This window comes from Letharia lupina (genome assembly GCF_014066315.1).
Source record: "Letharia lupina isolate WasteWater1 chromosome Unknown contig_13, whole genome shotgun sequence".
Lineage (NCBI taxonomy): Eukaryota > Fungi > Ascomycota > Lecanoromycetes > Lecanorales > Parmeliaceae > Letharia > Letharia lupina.
The window spans coordinates 1,547,514-1,567,403 of NW_023502982.1; the positions used below are offsets into that span (position 1 = coordinate 1,547,514).

Here is a 19,890-nt window from a genome sequence, read left to right on the forward strand (position 1 = left end):
CAGGTCCTGCTGCAGCCCGCCAAAACCCCAGAAGTCGTATATACTATCGCTTTCAACATGGTAGAAAAGGTCTACGTGACCTACAACCAGGTAAGAATTCCCAATGGCTACGCCCTACAATCGACTGCTCAACGGCTCCGCTCCCGAACAATGGACAAGGCTAACAAGCTCTTACAGGTACACAAGTTATGTCAAGCCTCGGCCTCCCATATCCTCTCCTCCTTCCAACCGAACCTCATGATCGCCATCGGCGGCGGCGGCTACGTCCCCGCCCGAATCCTCCGCTCCTTCCTCAAACGCCCCGGCAGCCCCAACATCCCCATCCAAGCAATCGGTCTCTCCCTCTACGAAACCCTCTCCAGTTCAGATCCGGTTGAGCAGCTCGGTACGAAAGTTACAAGGACGCAATGGCTGGATCTGTCGAGCTTGGAGATGAGCAATTTGGTGGGGAAGAACGTGTTGATTGTGGATGAGGTGGATGATACGAGGACGACGTTGGAATATGCGGTTAGGGAATTGGAGAAGGATGTGGAGGCTGCGAGTGAGAAATTAGGGAGAAGTGGGGAGAAGACGCGGTTTTGTGTTTTTGTGCTACATGTAAGTGCTCAGACCTTCTCTGCCGGGGAACGACGGAGACGGAGAGGTAGGGCTGGCTAATTGCGGGTCACAGAACAAGGACAAGACGAAGAAAGGGAATTTGCCGCAGCAAATGATGGATGAGGGTAGGTATCTGGCTGCCAATACAGTGGGAGACGTTTGGATATGCTATCCTTGGGAAGCTACGTATGTCCCCTTGCTCTTTTTCTTTCTTCCAAGAGAGCTAACACGTCCGCTAGTGATATCGACGAGCACGATCAGTTAGCTGCTTCTCAACCAGTAATAGAACATTAATGAGTCACGCGAAATGAAACTAGCGCTGCAGACCGGATCACGTGTGAAAGCTCTCGAATTTTCGAATGTCCCTAGGCCTATTCGTTAGTAGATTTGGGAAGTGAGGTGCTAAAATGCTAAAAGCGAGGTCGGCTTCGTTATCTGATTTCCTACCTTCGCTCTCACCATCACCAATTATCGTAGCCCCCAGACTCGAAAATCTCGCACTTGTCAGCCATTAACACTGAGAGCTGTCACTCGCTCAGATTTTCTTCAAGACAAAGTTGGGTGGGGCTCCTTTACGGATGCATGCGTCAACACTTCTCAAACCCACAACGCTTTCTCACAGATTTGCTTCCACCTCACCATCACGGTTTCCTTCCACACCTAGAACAACCTCATTATTGATCAGCAACCTCCGATCTGATCTTCTACCTCGGTAATAGCACCCCAAAGTGCTATCACCTCAAAGCGAGCTCACGATCGAAATCACAATTCTTCGAGCCAATTCAAGCCAAGGCAAGCCAACGCCCTTCCGACTCTCGGTCGGAAATCCACGACTCATCGTTACTGACTCTGCTGGTACAGATGTTGACCCACGCCCGCGTTCTCGAAATGAACATCACCTGTTGCAAGATCCTACGAGCAAGGTTCCAACCCCAGCATGACTCAGAAGCACTTGCGAGATTTGAGACCGTAATCACGCTTTGCACAAAGTGGCTGGATGCCATGGAGAAGGTGGGCTAGGACGTCTCCCCCGGTGGATCCGGTCCTAGGCTGACTGCTCCCAGCACGGAAGCTGCACCATCATCCCAGACACCGGCAAATGCGTCACCTGCAAGCTCTCATTCTCGACGACCCGAGACCGCACAGACGAGATCGTCCACTGCTGTTTCAGCCGCGCTCACACCCAGTGCTTGGAGACCTCCGCTCCCGACTACAGTCGCAAAGACTTGACCACCACTTGCGGCAACTGTTCGGGGACATTGACGGAAGAGGTCTATGAGCGCATTGAAAAATATGCTGATTTGTGCGTGCCACGGGAGAGTCGAGGATTGGTCAAGAATGTCAATTGGGCGGCACATCTGCAGAGTATGGGGTTGGATTTGGGTCGGCTTGCTTCTTGATGGGCTAGGCGGAGGAGCAAAAGGGGAGGTAGTGTGTGTGGCTAGAGCTCGTATTTGGACACAAGTAGCTGGACCGGAACGTGCCAGCTTAAGAGTGGATGTCTATCTTTCTGTGTAGATACACTATGGAGGTGTGAGCTCCTTTTTGAAAGACCTAGCGAACTGACTCCTTTCTGAAATATTTCGCTGGGACCTTCGAATGCATGACTTGTGCCAAATTATAAGAAAATCTCCCCAGCCTCGGCCACTACCAGGCCTAGGGTGAGCGCCGATCGACGTATATGGGGAGCCTTGCACTCAACAACAAGAAGCCTAGAAGAGAGCAGTCAACACCCGTCTTCACTCATTCCGGCAAACTTTGTGAGCATATGCAGCAAGGCTGAAGATTCACATACATGCAGTCGTAGGCTTTTAAGGCGGGGGCATCGACGCCGATGCACATCCTTCCTTTGCTTTCTTTTCCTTCATCAGCATTGAGTCTATTGTTTTCCACCGCACGGGGGTTCATCACCCTCGGCTCCAGATGGAACGACGCAAAGGGCATATTCTTCAGGTAGCTGCCAGACGCCGTGAACTTTTCGGTCCTTAGCTCCAAAGGTAGACCTTGGAAGCCCGCTCAGTTTTCGAAAGTCTCCTTTGGTAACGGAATCAGGTCCAACCCCCACTCCTCTTGCAACCAATGCGGGAACGTTGGAGGACTCCTGCTCTTTTTCTTTCCGTCGAGGTTTTTGGTAAGAATAAAACTTGAAGAGCATAAAATGGAGCTTCTCACTGCGACTCAAAATCTGTGCCGGTACATGATCGATTCGAGTCCAGTCCCAATCATCTCCATCAACGAATTTCTTTCCTTTCGTAGTTTTAAACACAAAATCTGACTTGTGCTTGATGAACTTTTCAACTTCGCGTGGACCCATGTAGTCAAGGACTTCGACAACATCTCCAGTTTGAGGTCTCCAGTCGATAGTCCTAACAACCATACACAAAGCCTTTGCCGTCGCTGCAGTCTTCAGGGGCGTATTGGCGAGCACTGCGCTTTGATAAATGGCACTGAGACCTCTCCGAATATCCGACGCGGGGAAAAGAAGAACAAATACTAGGGCCAAACAAGATGACAGCGCCGGTTCGCCAGGCACCGATTTGACAGTGGCAGCATGGGCGACGGAATTGGCGAGGAAGAACGTTGCAATGTCCGTCCACTTAGACAAACTACAAAGTAGCTTCGGGTTGCCGTGGTTGCTCGTACCTTGTGCTACCGTGATCGTGACATTTTGAGTTGACGGGGACATGGTAGGTGCGCATGCTGATTGAGGAAACGAAGCCAAGAGCACGCTCCAAAATAAGAGGGATACGGTCGAGGTACAGCATCCCGTAAGACGGTAGTTCCAGGTAGTCGTCATTGTCTACTATGGACAGTGCCCCAGCTTGCAACATCAGTTGTTGGTGCCATGGAAGATGGGGTGATTCATAATGTTGACAGCCTTGCGATGCGATACAACATAATTTTAGAACTACCTGCAGGACTATGGTGCTTCATTGTCCAATCATAGCCATCCATTCTACCGCTGAAATTTCCTGCATACCGAGAACACTGCTCATTTCTCGACTGACCAGTATTTACTGGTATAGCGTTGTTGTGACTTTTAGTTCTTATCCATTTATCAAGACTCTGCCCAATAGAAGACGGCGTGCCGTCGCAACACGCTAAATACCCGGTTTGAGGAATGTGTCAACTGACTCAATTCCAACCTTAACTACGTCACGGGAAACATTCAGTTGAATAAAGAGTTCTGAAAGTGGTGGAAGCACCATTTGCAAGGAAGCAATTGAATCTTAGAAGCATCTGGAAAGGGAATGCAAGTTCCTCTTCCCTCACCATATGCTTGCATAGCATACCAGAGACTCGAGCGCCAGTACCGCAAGACAAGTGCTCTGGAACAGGTTCAAGCCGGAACGATATCAGAATGCTTTGGACCGACTTTTGCGCGTCGGCTGGAGAAATTACAAAATCGCCGACACAGACAAGACGAGGGCAATATCTGAGAGAATGACCACGTACCAAGAGTGCATTCCCGCAAGGTGTAGAGCCAGAAGTGTGAAAGCCACGGGAACAAAGCGGCTGATCGAAACACTACCGATGAGGCTGTAATTGTTGAACAACCCTTGCAGAGTGGCCGTGCCATCATTCAAGGTTCCTTGTCTTACAACAATGTTGGCTGCGATTTCGATAGCAAGTATGAAGAAGCATTGCGCTTTGTGGAATTCAACCACTGCAGACTTGATGGCAGGCGAATACGCACACAAGTGCGCCTGCAGGATAGAGGCTTTGCGCTTAATGTAGCTTATTTGGTCCAATAGGGCATTTGAAGCCGAATTGCTAAAAGGCGTAATAGAAGAAGATACACCATCAGTAGAATTGGTTCTCACACAATTTCAGTGGGACGGAAATAGAGAGAGCAATACCACTCTGCATCCAGTAGGGTATATATACCTATTCATTAAAAGGGGCTCTTTATCAGTGGAGGAGCGTCTCCATGTCTTACGCCAATGCCACCAATGTCTGCATTCAAGATTTTAAATCGGAACGGCGGGAGTTTGGTTCACATTCTCAACTATATAGAGATACCATGGCTGGTGTCCGACCATAATCGAATCCTCCTCTAACCACACTTGTATTGTCCGAGTCACATTGCTGGCTAGGCTTTGAAAGCCAGGGTTCGTGGTGTTGATCGCGAATCTGCCTGCAATCTCTACAGACCTCTCACTCGGGTTGGCGCCGCCTAAGCTTTGGAGGACGGGATTTGGAGCAAGCGCCGACAGTACCTTGCAGTTCTGCAACGTGTATGGATCCCAAGATATCTGAAAAGGATCTTGGCGGGCGGTGGAACAGCCTTGGCTTTCGTTGACTTGCTTCACCCGCACTCTGGATACCAAATGTGGTGCTACTGCTTAAGGAAATGCTGAACTCGATAGAATACATATTGAATGCAGAAGATAAGCGGCCGAGAACTAAGATTGATACGTGACGACAGAAGAAGAATCGAACAGAATGGTAAATCACGTACTATGTGTCGAAACATCTGGGCCGCAAGTGATCAGGCTGAAGGCAAAGCCTCAACGGCACATGCAGGGCCAAATTTCTGTTTCATGCCCAAAACTGTGGAATCCTTACCGAATCATACCCCTACACGAAACTCAGAGGTATGATTCGGTAAAATGCCAATTCTTGCTGCTGCCCTGGACGGTCTACACGGATGGCTATGGGAGTTGAACAAGTAGATCTTAAGTGCTCCCAAAGTCCCCCAAAACAGCAACTACCCTTGCCATTGGGGTGGTTGGTATTAATGAAACGTCACCATGAAAGTTGTTACTAACAGGTCTCGGCGGCGGTAGAATGTTAAGCCGATAGGGCTATGAATAGTGGTTCTAATTCGCCCAGGTCGGCCAATGCCAAGCCCGGAGATTAGAAGTCCCTTATAGAGGTCTACACCGAAAGTCCTGCACATACGCTAAAACTCTTGGCATTCTTAGTATTCTCTGGTAATTTAATAAATTTTTTAAATAGTTTTATTTTTCTTAATAATTTTTTATATATCTACGTATATATTTATTAGCTCGCTTATTTAAATTATATAACTATATATTCTCTTTAAATCGACCTTTCTTATACTTATTATTATCTTTTAAATAAATAACTTTAATAATATATCTAGATATATATTCTATTTACTTCTAAATTCTCTCTTATAAAAACTTATATTTTTAATAATAAATCTATCGCTTTTTAATCTCTTTTTAAATTTTTAATAGATTATTTCGAGTAATATATTATTTTATCTAAGATTAATATAATTTAATATAATTTAAATTTAACGAGTTTTTATATTATAGTAGTTTAAGTATATCTATAAATATAAAGATTAGTTTTTAAAACTTTAAGATATAAGTTAAGATTTTATCTTTTATAATTACTATATTAAATCTATTCTCTTTATATTTCTAGATAAATTTTAAAAGTAATAGAAGAAGAATTTATATCTAATTAATAAAAGAAGTTAAAGAATTTAGAGAAATATATATAAATAGATCTTCTTCTAATAGCGATATTAGTTAATTCTCTCTTTCTTTTCTATAATAATAACTTTTTTAATTTCTACTATAAACCTTTATTAAGGCTTCACGTTAGAAAGATTACGTAAATTTATATATCTTATATTAATCTAAAGTTCTTACTATAATTTAATTTTAAGCTTTAAAATCTTATTAATAGTAGCTAGTTTCTAAATATATTCGTTCTTTTTAATTATTATTTCGATCTTTTAAATATAATATAAACTCTTTTTATTATATAAGAAATATTCTTAAAATATAAACTCTATAATATTTATAAAATAATATTAAATAATAAATTTAATATAAATCTTATCGAGCTAATATTATTATTATATTTATTTTTATTAAGAGTTTAAAATTATATTAATTTTATTAATCTAGATAATATTCTTTTAATTCTCTATAGTTTAGTTTTTATATTATAAAGCGAATTAATAATAAGCTTTTATTTAGATTATCGAAAGAGGCGGTTTTTTAATAATTTTAATTAACTAAAAATTATTATATTTAAATATTTATAAAATTATTATTAAAAAGATTTCTTATTTAGTAATTAATATAAAAAAGATTTTTTTATAATTATAACGATTCTTTTATATAGCGATTAAAATAATACTTTTAAACTTAAGCGTAATAATAGAGAGTTATTTAGATTTAAGAATATCGAATATATATAATAATAATAACTTTTTAAATATAATAAAATTATATTCTTTATTATAAATTTATTATTTTAAATAAATAATAATTTAATAAGAGACTTCTATAATAGTTATAATAATCTTCGCTATAATATTATATTTAATTAAAATAAATATCTAAAATTTAATTTTATTATTATAATTAATACTCTAAATATTAGATATATTAGAATTAAAAAGTAATAAGAAGATATTCACTTATTATACTAAATATATATTAAATATATATTAAAATTCTTTATATTCTTCTTCTATTTTTCTATTTTCTTATTAATATAAGTATATATAATATTAATATTATTACTATCGCTATAATATATATAGTAATATTATAATTATATACTTCGTATATATATAGTAATATCGCTATTATATATTATATATATATATATTATATATAATAAGTATTAATATCGCTACTATATAAAGTATTAATATTTAAGATATTAAGAATATTTACCAAGAATACTAAGAATATCAAGAGTTTTAGCGTATATGCAGGATTTTCGATGCAGACCTCTATACTCGTATCTCTAATCTTGGCCAAACCTTTTCGCCAACAGCAATATGTTCCCCTCCGCTTGTCCATTGAAGCTCTACTTGATGAAGAATCCCATGTTGCTTCTCAATTGGCGGTCCACGTCAAACAAGACGCTGCTCAAATTCCGGCAGCTATTACCTGTATTCCGCCTCCCCAAGACTTCGCTCACTACCTGTACCAACCATTGGCGATCCTCTGCCTTGTTTTGGATTGTCTTTGCCAGTATCAAGATCCAGGGACCTCGTCTTGCCTCTATCTCGGGTTTTGTACTCGACACATCGATCTGTCCCACGTCACTTCGCTCTCCGGCCGACCTGACGCCTTGGGGAAGGCAAGCAGACTCAGGCGCGACGATCTCCGTGAGTTTGGGCTGTTAGTAAGCGGATGCCGTGTCCCCGCCTCATCGAGACCGCAGAACGATCGACTTCCTCCCAGCGTAGGGACTGCTGGCTGTCTGATCGGTCGACTAAAGTTGGGTTGACTCCCATATCCCGTCGCTCTCCTCACATCGCCTTGAGCGTCGCGGTTGGGCAAGGTGTAAGGTACGGCTGCGGAATTGAGTCTGAAGATCGCTTAGAGTGGTTGCAACGAGGAGTTGCATCGTTGAATGCCTAACCAGGACTTCGAGCACCGGCGGTTGCATTCGGGGACAGATCACTTATATTTCCCTCGCTGCTTCTCTGCGTCGTTCTCTAGGAATCCCACTAGTATTGGGTTTTCATCTGCAAAGCCCAAAGTTCTTGCTGGACTTCATCAACGCTTGGAAACCTGTGTTTTGCATTCCGAATCACCGCCTTATTGACCGCCTATACCATTGAGATTTTCATGGAACTGATCTCTCGTACTGTCTTGCGCCAAGCTTTGCGATGCCTATCTAGGGTCTCGCAAGCATTGTGAAAACGCCATGATTGGGGCCAAGAAACAGAGTTGGAGTTGTTGCCACATTCTGGTGCCTCAAAGGGTGATACGATTGATGTGGTAAATACGGTGATCGAGGACGCTTTCGCCCTTCTGGGATAGGTTCACTATCCCCGAGTCCTTCGATGGACCCGAGTTCCGCCCAGCGCGCTTTTCCCCCCAAAAAAGATGTCCAGTGTATCAAGCTTCAAGCAAGCCTAAGTCTGCACTCCGTGGTTTGTCTTGGTAGAAGAGACACCTTGAATTCGGATTGTGCATACGAGAAGAGCGCAGGTGGGGATTGTCCACCAAATCTGGGCTTCCTAGTCTCCTCCCTGAAGCTTCGCTGATTCCAGGGGAGCTCTCCTAGACAGGGGAGAATCTAGGATTCCTGTTCCCAATTCTTCCGAAACCGTGACCTTTTGCGGCATGGCAGATAGCAGACTTCTCGTTAAACCTTGATTAGAGGGAGGTAAGTGAGTATACTTTGAGTGGTCAAAAGGTTTTGCTCCTATGCACTGCACTGCCTTTTCTTTCGCCACGATTAGCACCGACGAGAATTAACACGTATTAAACAGAACACGGGGATTCTTGCATGAAAGGGGGTCTGTTATGGATATCTGTGCACTATCCATATGTCCATGCTCCGAATGATCGATGCACGATCTCAATTCCCATAATCTTTTGCGTTCCATCTCCTGCAACGCTCGCTAGGCAATACGTTTCAGAGCATTCTATTCACCAGTAACCCCAATCTTTTATCTAAAATCCAGCTCTTCCATTGTCGAACCAAACGAGCGGTCTTAAGAGAAACCGTCTTTGACGATCTCGTCAAAATGGAGAGGGTAGAGAGATGCTGCTAGGTGCGCGCCTTGTCTTGTTGCGCTATATCATATACTACTCAGCTTGCTATGGCAGGACAGTGTGACTGGCCAAACTTACAGCAGTATACGAGAGGGTGATACGCTTATGGAGGTCACCTACTTATCTGGTCAGCATCCCTTCACAAGTGGCGGGAATCATAACCTACCATCGACTGCGGGCATACCGCGTCTTTGTATGGCCAACACGTGTGTAACATGGATCGTCTACAAAGGGTCGTGCTATCGATGTATTAACTCAAACCGCGAGAATACGGGTCTAGTATAAAAAAAAAGACCCACATTGAGGAGGTTAAACTATTGTTGTCACGTTTACTCATGCCGGCAACGATATGCCGGGTAGCCTCATCGTGAGCGGGAGTGGTATATATAGCAACATTTGTATCCTCAGGGTCCGACCTTGGGAGTCCCAGAGCTCCCGATTGCCTAGCCCTCTGGCCCACGCGTCGAACAGCGCACCATGATCTTGCGCGAGACGCCTTTATATGGCCAGTATGAATGTAGCATGAGTCTCTTATGCAGGGTCATGCTATCAATATGTTAACCCAAGTCATGAGAATACGAACTTAGTAAAAGAGAAGGATAGGCTCACATTGAGGAAGTTGTTCTACTAACCTCATGTCTTCGAAGACCGGCAGTATTATGCTGAGTAGCCTCATCGTCGATGAAATCGCTAAACATAGCAACGTCAGTGTCCCTAGGATTGACCTGGGGAGACACCACCAGCTTGGCCCAAGACTTGAAAGGTGAACAGCGCTTGGATTGGTCCCGATGCTGTTCTTTGAATAGATACCTGAGGGCCCGATCCTTCTGGTCATGACGTTGCTAAGGTCTTGATCCAGTGTCTGATAATCGTGCTCGGTAATGCCAATCGCTGCCGAAACTTTGCTCCAGGCCACTCCCCTCATGCTAAGCTCAGGAGCGCGCTCGCTGACCTTTGCGAGGGTCAAACTCTGGCCTACGCATCGAACACTGCACCATGATCTTGCCTGGCTCCGGGTTCTCGTAATAACCCGGCTCTGCCACCGAGAAGGCGAGCAAGCAGCCGAGATCCACCTTGGGGAAACGTGCTCAAGATGTGGTTAACGCGAGTTCAAGAGATTCCTTGGACCCTGCGGCCTCGCTGAAAGAATCATCACTCATTCCTGCTTATGGGGGTCGTTGTCACTGCCAAGTTGAGGCTCCGCACGATCGATTTCTTCGTGCGCAACGTACGTGATGGGGTATAACTGAGTCCCTTGGGCAGCAGAATCAACGATGCCAGTTTTTCTAGGCTTCAGTTGACGATCATCCAATAGCTCACTGCAAATGACCTCTATGCCGGCAGTCAGATGTTCTCTGAAGGCATCAGGTTGGTATGGGAATTGTATTGTTCCATGCTCTTCTCCGCATCTTCTCTTCGTTGTTGTTCGGATGAATATCTTGGTACTCGATAGCACGGCAGTATGGTTCGATGGGTCTATTTCTCCTTCAGTCCTGTGCTGCTGATCACTATCGGTCTCTTCGAACGACTTCAGCTGTGGGGGTCCTTTCCCTTCGATTGAGGCACTCTGCAGGACCTCAAGTCGGCGCAAAAATTTCTTCCTAGAGGCGGCACTAACACGGTTAGTACTGCTCGTATGCCCGGCAACGTTCCTTCATGGTTTGGTAACGGATTTGTTTTGCACGCGCACTCCACTGCGGGGCCTGGCTTGTTTTTTATCTCCCCGCTTAGTGTCCATTCCATTGACCTCAAGTCCAATACAACTATCTACCCAGCATATACGTCTCCACCAGCCATACCATGCGCAATAAGCGATTCTGTGTGTTTGCTGTCACACTCGCATCCTAAGTCTGAATGCCAGGGATTCGCGGCACGAGGTATGCTAGAAAGGCGAGGGTTTTGTCGACATCGTTGTTGACCAGCTGGAGGGCTTCCTCGCACTCTCGTGTACTTCGTAGAGGGTACTTCGCTCGTATGTGTGCGATCTTTTGCTCGAGATTTGTGTCTTCAATGTCGTCGATATTGGTGTGTGGAGTGGTGATGCCCTCTGTCACAGCTGTCTAGCAGATATGGTCTTTTAGCTGTGAACAATCTTTGGACCGGGGTAAGTCACACCTGCCAAATGAGTATGGTCTAACAAGTGTGAACACTTTCAGGACTGGGGCTAGTCATGTTTGTCTGGTGAAATTGGTCTTTTAGCTGTGATCACTCTAGGACGGATGCTAGTTACATATGTCCAATAGGTATAGCATGCCCAGTGTCGACACTCTCCGGACGGCGGCTAGCTTTGGTCACACTCCAGTCAAAAACCAGACACAGTGCAAAAAATCTGTCTTGCCGAGACTTTGAAATTATGTTTCGAGGATCTTGCATATTAGCAAACGAGTCTTGCTTGAGCATGCAATTTCGTTCTTCCTGTACCCAATAACACAAGGATTCTAATCACAGATGATCACAAGCTAGCAATTTTAAATGATTATAAGACAGAGAATCTCACAGCAACAGCTTCTCTTCTTTTTTCATCCTTCTCACCAATACTCCATACATACCCAACATACAAAGAGATCCCAGACAAAGCATGCCTCTTGAGGCAGCGAGGGGGACCCACCCAACTACTTTTGTCAGGGACATTACGCAGCCTGAAGAGTTCAAAGTCTACACTGACTATGATGCTTATGCACATAGTACTGGTGAAGATGAAAACAAGGTCAATCTCGCTGAAGGGGAGGCTGATTCCATCACCGTTTCCGCAGGTAATGACCAAAATCCACCAAGCATGCACCCTGCTGCATCAGTTCTTGAATATGATCAAGCTAATACTTATAACTACCTATCAGGCCGTCTCCCACAGACAGCCGATTCCCCCTTGATCTCACCGACTCCTCCAACACCCACCTCAGGCCCCAGCACCCACGCACCGGCACAGCTACCTCTCCCACAATTCCAACCTGCCAGCATGCAAGTTGGAAACCCAACCCAAATGCCAGCAACGCCAGCTCCAATTCACCCACTGCCAATTCCATGGCATCCACTTCACGAGACCATCCCTGGCATGACGCTGGGTTGGACAACGTGCAACACGGATCATCGAAGACACGTCAGTATCACGTCCACATGATCTCTTTGAGGAAGCTGACATCATCCAGAAACGCTGCGACCACGGTCTGGACGGCAGAATCGACCCTGTCTTGGCGGCTATGCCGCACAAGGTGATGGCTAATCGCAAAAGCTGGCGTACGAAGAAGTCCAAGTGCACGAAGATGGGTAGGAGTGAAGGCACGAGGCAAAAGGCATTATGATATGGATCATGATAGGGAATGGAATGCGATAGAAGGGCCGATGAGAATCCTCTGGCTGCCTGCACGCTGTTTGCCTTAGCAAAGCCGAGGGAAAAGGCCATCAGTTGTCATGCTTAGCCATCCATGCAGTTGCTGTCTCTTGAAGCCATCCCAGTACAGCCAACCTCGCATTCTCAATGCCTCAACAATGATATCTCCTCTTAAGCTGCCATCGCCTACCCGCACGCTTCAGCACCGAGACCAACCTGCGACAATCCCGTTTTCAAACGTCAACATCTCCTCCCATTCAAACCTCCCCCATTCCACCCTCTCCAGCGCCCACTACGCTCCATCCGACCACACCATCCAACCCCATTCCCATCCACCCATCCATCCACCTCTTGCGCCCAGCAAGCCAGTACTCCACCCCAGCCACCCCCGCCAGACAAAACCTCATTCGACAAAACCTCGCACCATGTATTCAAGCCACTCCCCTTCAAACGCCACCTTTTCCCCTCAATCCCTCATCTCCACCCAAACGTAGAGGTCGCAAACACGAAAGACAATGTAGGTACGATCTGCCACCACCTCGCCAACGTCACTGCTCGCGTGTGATGGGAACCGGGTCCGTCGCTCGTGCTATGAGGCCAGAAGGGCCAAAGCGACGGCATTGGAAATGTATTGGGTCAGCTGCATGGCCTCTTTAACTCTCGAACACCCACCCATGGAGGGAGGGAGGATGTGTCGCGTGCGAGCGATGCTTGTTCGGAATTGACGTTCGTCGATGTGAAGGGTCGCCGAGAGAGCCGGCGAGGTCAACGGCGTTCTCGCGACAGGAGGTTTAAACTTCCGCGCGTCCGGCCTGCACACCCCTTGCTCTCAACTCGGTATCGTCCCCTAGCGTATTTTCGCTCCCCGGTGGCACGTTAAGGAACGGATCAGGCGCTCTTCCTTCACTCAGCCAGCTTGATTGAGACGGTAATGCGTAGTGCGTTGCCACACTTGGCTTGCTCATTCCGAATTCTATGTAATCTCCACGAGTGGTACCGCTTCCTGGCGAGCGACCAACAGCAGCTCGACGTGTGTCTCGCTGGTCCGCTTCCAGCATTAGAGGATCTGCTATTAGTCGTTCATTGACGGTGGCGTATTTCCTTCTGTTTCCGTTGTGGATGGAACCTTCGGCCCGTGGAGGATTTTGGGATATAATCGATGTGTTGAAGGCAGAGGATATTGAGTGGCCTTATATATTGGAGGAGCAGATACCGTGAGATCGACATGTAAGGTGTGCTGTCTGGTTTCTTTGGATCAATGGTTGCAACAGTGTATTGACACGAAATGGAATTGGGTTTGAAATCTCATTCTCGTCTGCCTGATAATATGTCGTCAACATTGGGTATACTAATCATCAAATCGTCATAGCTCGGATAAATATTCGCTAGGTCATTGGTATAGCACTCATCTGTCCCCACGTCCTCCAAATCTATCAGCTCCCCTGGCTCCCACTATCACCCTGCAGCTTCGCCCTTACTAGCTCTTCTTCCGCCAAAAATCTCTCCTGTTCCACCCTACTCTTCTTTAAATCTAAAAATATCACCAGAAACCCTGCACTCAGACAAGACAACCCAAACAGAAAATAGAATGGTGTACTGTTGTTTCCATGCGGACTTGCATCGATGATCGCACTTGAAACCAGCGGTCCGATGAAGGATGACGTCTTGCCAATGATAGAGAATAGGGAAAAGAATAGAAACTCTTTGCCACGGGGCGTGACTTCAGAGATCATAATCTGGGAGTAGGAGTACCAGGGACAAACGAAGAGACCATAGAAGGTCTGATAGACCCAAAACTCCCAAACGTGGTGGAAGCCGAAGTTCTGAGTCCAGATACCTATCATGCCCCAACCATCGCTGTACCAATTCATAGTCAATATCCGGCCTCGCTAATCACCGAAAGGTGATGTGGGAAAGCTTACAGCAAAATTATTCCGACAATAATCGCATTGAACATGGTCTTCGTACTGAGTTGGTATCTTTGCTGGATCCACCAGAAGCTGTAGATACCTACCGCTTGAGCCGCGATGCCGACGAGTAGGATGTAGGTCAATGTCAGCGTGTCGTACTCAACAACCTCGTTCTGGAGAGTGGCGATGACGGTCACGGTAGTATTGAGGGAGTCGCCGAGAAGGAAGTAGCCTGTGCAGTGTCAGTCATGGAAGATGGATGGTACCCGTGGCGCTACACACCAATGAGGTAAAGGAGACTTTGTCTGAGTCGCCAAATTTGAGTGATGGCACGGTAGAGTTGCCAAAATCCTACCATCACGATGTTCATGTTAGGCGGCAACTGCTGGCCTGGTCTTCTTTTTTCCAGGATGAACCACGGTATAGCCAGCAGCACCCAGACACCAGTTGCGAAGGCAATGAGAACACTCAACCCGTAGTTGTTGTTGGCTTCGCTCGCTGTAACGTGCACACCGTATAGGACACCAACTATTAGAGCTAGTATGACAAACTCCCCGCAGGATTGTATGTAGAACGCCATATTGGATAGTCGGCTCCTTTGTAGTGTGTCTGCGTAGTCATACTCATCTCGACTGATGGTTCCGTTTGTAAACTCCTCGGCTTTGACCCGCAGCTGAGGCGTGTTTCGAGCGAGACCTGGAAATGCTGCAGTCCAGAAGGTCAAGGTGGTTTGGTATGCAATCACTGGGAGATGTCAGACCCAGAAAGCAAGAGGGACTCAGAAACCGGACCTACGTCCCACAATGTACATCCCTGCTGCCACCTGCCATTTGTCCGCTGTATGCACGCCCATCCAGCCAAAGCCTATGCCGAAAGCGACAATCGAGAGCACGATGAGGATGTTAGGTCGCGAGCGTCCGAAGTCTTGCCACTGTCAGTCCAGCTCAATATTTGTACCTGCTGAGCGCAATTACCAGCATAACTCCCGATAACCAAGAACAACACAATCTGAATAGCAAAGCTGATCCCATTGGCCACCAGGACAATACTATTGATCGTCCTATTCACGCCTGCGAACCGCAAAGTGCCTGCATCTCCAGCTGCCTGCGACAACAGGTTTTGGAAGGCGGTTGGCGCGAAATTGAACAGGGTCAACCCATTGTTGCCAATGTAGTACGAATAGTATGCCCAGATTTCCCAGCGAGTGGTCTCATACTGCGGGTCGAATTGGTCTGGCGCAACAGGAAGCTCGTCGCTGGGGTCCTGGGACGGATTTTCGATGCTGCCCTTTTGAGGGTCTTCTGCCAACGGCATGACAGCAAAGCCAGGATCGGGGGCGGCCATGACTGGTTCAGTGTAGGTGGGAGAGGCTGCTCAGGTCATTGGAAGAGGCTCGTCAGGGGTCTGTAGAAGCAATAGAAGCAACGGATTGCTTCTTCTTGAGCTGACGGCATGGCTAGAAGATGCAGTTGCATCCTGATGTCTAGCGACCTATCACGCAATAGACACGGCGCCGTTGATTTTGCACTTGTCATGCAGAGAATTGCCGAATCTCGCTGATTCTCAATCTTCCCCCACACGTCGGCTTACGCTCTTATAGATATAGAGGTCTACACCGAAAGTTCTACACATACGCTAAAACTCTTAATATTCTTAACATTCTTGGCAAATATTCTTAATATCTTAAATATTAATACTTTATATAGTAGCGATATTAATACTTATTATATATAATATATATATATATAATATATAGTAGCGACGTTACTATATATATATCGAGTATATAATTACGATATTACTATATATATTATAGCGATAGTAGCGATATTAATATTATATATATTTATATTAATAGAGAGATAAAGGAATAGAGAGAGAATATAAAGAATTTTAGTATATATTTAATATATATTTAATATAATAAGTAGATATCTTCTTATTACTCTCTAATTCTAATATATCTAATATTTAAAGTATTAATTATAATAATAAAATTAAACTTTAAGTATTTATTTTAGTCGAATATAGTATTATAGCGAAGATCGTTATGATTATTATAGAAGTCTCTTATTAAATCGTTATTTATTTAAAATAATAAGCTCGTAATAAAGAATATAACCCTATTATATCTAAAAAGCTATTATTATTATATATATTCGATATCTTTAGATCTAAATAATTTTTTATTATTATACTTAAGCTTAAGAGTATTATTTTAACTACTATATAAAAGAATCGCTATAGCTGTGAAAAAATCTCTTTTATGCTAGTTACTAAGTAAGAAATCTTTTTAATAATAGTTCTATAAATATTTAAATATAATAATTTTTAATTAATTAAAATTATTAAAAAATTATCTCTTTTAATAGTCTAAATAAAAGCTTATTATTAATTTATTTTATAATATAAAGATTAAATTATAAAGAATTAAAAGAATATAATCTAAATCGATAAGACTAATATAGTCTTAAACTTTTAATAAAAACGAATATAATAATAATATTAGCCCGCTAAGATCTATATTAAGTTCGCTATTTAATATTATTTTATAAATATTATAAAGTTTATATTTTAAGAGTATTTCTTATATAATAAAAAGAGTTTATATTATATTTAAAAGATTGAAATAATAATTAAAAAGAAGAAATATATTTAAGAATTAGCTATTATTAATAAAATTTAAAAATTTAAAATTAAATTATAATAAAAATTTTAAATCGATATAAGATATATAGATTTATATAATCTTTCTAGCGTAAAGTCTTAATAAAGATTTATAGTAGAAATTAAAAAAGTTATTATTATAGAAAAGAAAGAGAGAATTAACTAATATCGCTATTAGAAGAAGATCTATTTATATATATTTCTCTAAATTCTTTAACTTCTTTCGCTAATTAAATATAAATTCTTCTTTTATTACTTCTAAAATTTACCTAGAAATATAAAGAGAATAGATTTAATATAGTAGTTATAGAAGATAAGGCTCTAGCTTATACTTTAAAGTTTTAGAAATTAATCTTTATATCTATAGATATACTTAGATTATTATAATATGAAAACTTATTAGATTTAAATTATATTAAATTATATTAATTTTAAATAAAATAATATATTACTTAAAACGATTTATTAATAATTTAAAAAGAAATTAAAAAGTAATAGACTTATTATTAAAAATATAAATTTTTATAAAAGAGAATTTAAAAGTAAATAGAATATATATCTAAATATATTATCGAAGTTATTTATTTAAAAGGTGATAATAAATATAAAAAAGATCGTTTTAAAGAGGATATATGATTATATAATTTAAATAAGCGAGCTAATAAGTATATACGTAGTTATATAAAGAATTATCAAGAAAAATAAAGCTATTTAAGAAATTTGTTAAATTACCGGAGAATACCAAGAATGCCAAGAGTTTTAGCGTATGTGTAGGACTTTCGGTGCAGACCTCTGTAAAGTAAGGCTTGCAGCGAAAAGACTTTGTACAAGACACCCATAAATTAGTGAACAACCAAAAATCATTCATCGGTCTTACCTCATTTGAGGAGCAGATTCATCACCCATTGCGCATTGCACGCAAGAGTCCAGTATCTTCCTAAGCATAAGAAGTCGAAGAAAGAGACCTCTTCAGTGCAGATGTCTACCATTAGAACTATTGCGTGTCAGCCCTGCGAGAAGACCCCACGTTACCAACCCCCCTACGCTTCAACAAACCTCAAGCTAATATACCAAGCTACTCTGGGGCTCAGCGTGACTTGTCTTTTATCTTCATAGTCAGTCTCCAGATGACTTCGGCGGTGATGGCTTTTATACCCTCACAAGCAATTCTGCCCGTTTCCCCTCTTCGACCTGCTGCGCCGCCCCAGCCGGTTCCTCGGGAAGATGAAAAAGAAGCACGTCACCATCGACCCTTCCTCTATAAGACCTTCTTCTGAAAAGCCTCAAAGAACACTCCAGGATGACACGACAGTCTATCAAGGCATGCACATACCGACGCACATGCTGTCTCCTGGGCAGAATGGCTATCGAGCTCCTACAGTTGAAGATTATCATGTCCAAAACGGCGGCTCCACAACACCCAATAGTGCTCGAACGCCTAACGGGGTCGCGCCTCCCAATGATCATTCCACACCTAACAGCCTACATCATCGGCTACCTCACATTCGCGATCAGGTGAACCTGAGCACTACCAGTCTGGCTCGCAGCATCCTCGACGAGCTACACTGGGGGGAGAGGATAAGGCATTACACATGGACATTCTTTACGATGACCATGGCTACAGGAGGGATATCGAACGTGCTTTATGCTGGTAAGCTCAGTCTATGAGGTGCTAGAAGTCTCTCAGAGAGCTGACCCAGTCAATGGATAGTACCGTTCCGATTCCGCGGCCTCGAAGCTATCGGCATCATTTTCTTCCTTCTCAACATCGTCCTCTTTATTTTCAACATTGTGATGATATCTCTACGCTTCTACTTCCACCCAGAAACATTCAAAGCTTCTTTTCTGCATCCCACAGAAAGACTCTTCATACCAGCGGCTGTAGTTTCGTTCGGTACAATTCTACTCAACATATCTCAGTACGGTCCAAGCCACGCTGGTGATTGGCTCAATGATGTTGTTGTCGTCTTGTTTTGGGTAGATGCAGGCTTGGCTCTTACCGCTTCAATGGGTGTGTACTTGATCATGTGAGGACTTTCAGCGTATCTTTACCCGGCGCAGACTTTGACGACCTGCAGGTGGTCGACCGCATCCTTCACAATAGAAAATATGACACCAATTTGGATCTTTCCAGCATACCCGCTTCTCATAATTGGACCTCATGCTGCTGTACTCAGCCAGACTCTCGAGCAGAGGCGAGCCTTCGACATCATTGTTGGTGGATTCACCCTACAAGGCATTGGATTCATGGTCTCATTGATGATCTACTCTGCATTCATCTACCGTCTCATGACCCAGAGGCTACCTCAAGCAAGCACAAGACCTGGTATGTTCGTGTCGGTTGGACCATGCGGGTTCACTGTTGCAGGGGTGATAGGGATGGCAGAGGGCGCTCAACGAGCGTTGCCCCCGGACTTCATGGGTAATACCCCAATGTCGGCAATGATACTCAAGGTCATTTCGGCATGGATGAGCCTTTGGATATGGGGTCTCGCATTCTGGTTTTTCTTCATATCCGCTGGCGCTCACTGGTCTTGCGTTGGCCCCCACAAAATGGTCTTTACCATGACATGGTATTCATATGTCTTCCCAAATACGGCACTAGTGACATCGACGTTCGCCATTGGCAAAGCCTTTAACTCTAGAGCGATTCAAATAATCGGCTGTGTCATGACAGCGATTCTGATACTTACTTGGTTCTTCGTCGTTGGAATGATGGTCCGAGCTATCATGTTGAAGCAGATCCTCTGGCCGCAAAAGGGAGAAGACAAAGACGAAGGCGGTTTTAAGGCCCCGAGACCGAACAGAAGAATTAGTGTTTGATTGTGCTGCTTGATTATAATGCAACAGCCAAACTGTTATAAGAGACATGGCC

At 43.6% G+C, this 19,890-nt stretch overlaps 7 protein-coding genes across 7 annotated transcripts; 3 read left to right on the top strand and 4 right to left on the bottom strand.

Moving 5' to 3' along the window:
• Positions 1-57: 57 nt before the first annotated feature.
• HO133_001887 (uncharacterized protein) lies at positions 58-1,997 on the top strand (the record flags this gene model as incomplete). Its single annotated transcript, XM_037292815.1, has 6 exons — positions 58-90; positions 178-597; positions 671-783; positions 837-876; positions 1,459-1,608; positions 1,662-1,997. The coding sequence occupies 6 exons, from the start codon at positions 58-60 to the stop codon at positions 1,995-1,997; spliced, it is 1,092 nt and encodes a 363-aa protein (XP_037151354.1).
• A 479-nt stretch (positions 1,998-2,476) lies between these two features.
• On the bottom strand, positions 2,477-3,283 carry HO133_001888 (uncharacterized protein; the record flags this gene model as incomplete). Its single annotated transcript, XM_037292816.1, has 1 exon — positions 2,477-3,283. One exon carries the CDS (start codon positions 3,281-3,283, stop codon positions 2,477-2,479), a length of 807 nt encoding a protein of 268 aa, XP_037151355.1.
• Positions 3,284-10,266: 6,983 nt separating this feature from the next.
• On the bottom strand, positions 10,267-10,907 carry HO133_001889 (uncharacterized protein; the record flags this gene model as incomplete). Its single annotated transcript, XM_037292817.1, has 2 exons — positions 10,267-10,723; positions 10,882-10,907. The coding sequence occupies 2 exons, from the start codon at positions 10,905-10,907 to the stop codon at positions 10,267-10,269; spliced, it is 483 nt and encodes a 160-aa protein (XP_037151356.1).
• A 47-nt stretch (positions 10,908-10,954) lies between these two features.
• On the bottom strand, positions 10,955-11,282 carry HO133_001890 (uncharacterized protein; the record flags this gene model as incomplete). Its single annotated transcript, XM_037292818.1, has 2 exons — positions 10,955-11,170; positions 11,259-11,282. 2 exons carry the CDS (start codon positions 11,280-11,282, stop codon positions 10,955-10,957), a joined length of 240 nt encoding a protein of 79 aa, XP_037151357.1.
• A 406-nt stretch (positions 11,283-11,688) lies between these two features.
• HO133_001891 (uncharacterized protein) lies at positions 11,689-12,409 on the top strand (the record flags this gene model as incomplete). The annotated part of the gene is made up of 2 exons (XM_037292819.1): positions 11,689-12,207; positions 12,257-12,409. The coding sequence occupies 2 exons, from the start codon at positions 11,689-11,691 to the stop codon at positions 12,407-12,409; spliced, it is 672 nt and encodes a 223-aa protein (XP_037151358.1).
• An 820-nt stretch (positions 12,410-13,229) lies between these two features.
• Positions 13,230-15,692, bottom strand: HO133_001892 (uncharacterized protein; the record flags this gene model as incomplete). The annotated part of the gene is made up of 6 exons (XM_037292820.1): positions 13,230-13,627; positions 14,036-14,295; positions 14,361-14,580; positions 14,631-15,092; positions 15,144-15,272; positions 15,323-15,692. The coding sequence occupies 6 exons, from the start codon at positions 15,690-15,692 to the stop codon at positions 13,230-13,232; spliced, it is 1,839 nt and encodes a 612-aa protein (XP_037151359.1).
• A 2,646-nt stretch (positions 15,693-18,338) lies between these two features.
• HO133_001893 (uncharacterized protein) lies at positions 18,339-19,838 on the top strand (the record flags this gene model as incomplete). Its single annotated transcript, XM_037292821.1, has 3 exons — positions 18,339-18,666; positions 18,727-19,042; positions 19,094-19,838. The coding sequence occupies 3 exons, from the start codon at positions 18,339-18,341 to the stop codon at positions 19,836-19,838; spliced, it is 1,389 nt and encodes a 462-aa protein (XP_037151360.1).
• Positions 19,839-19,890: the final 52 nt, after the last annotated feature.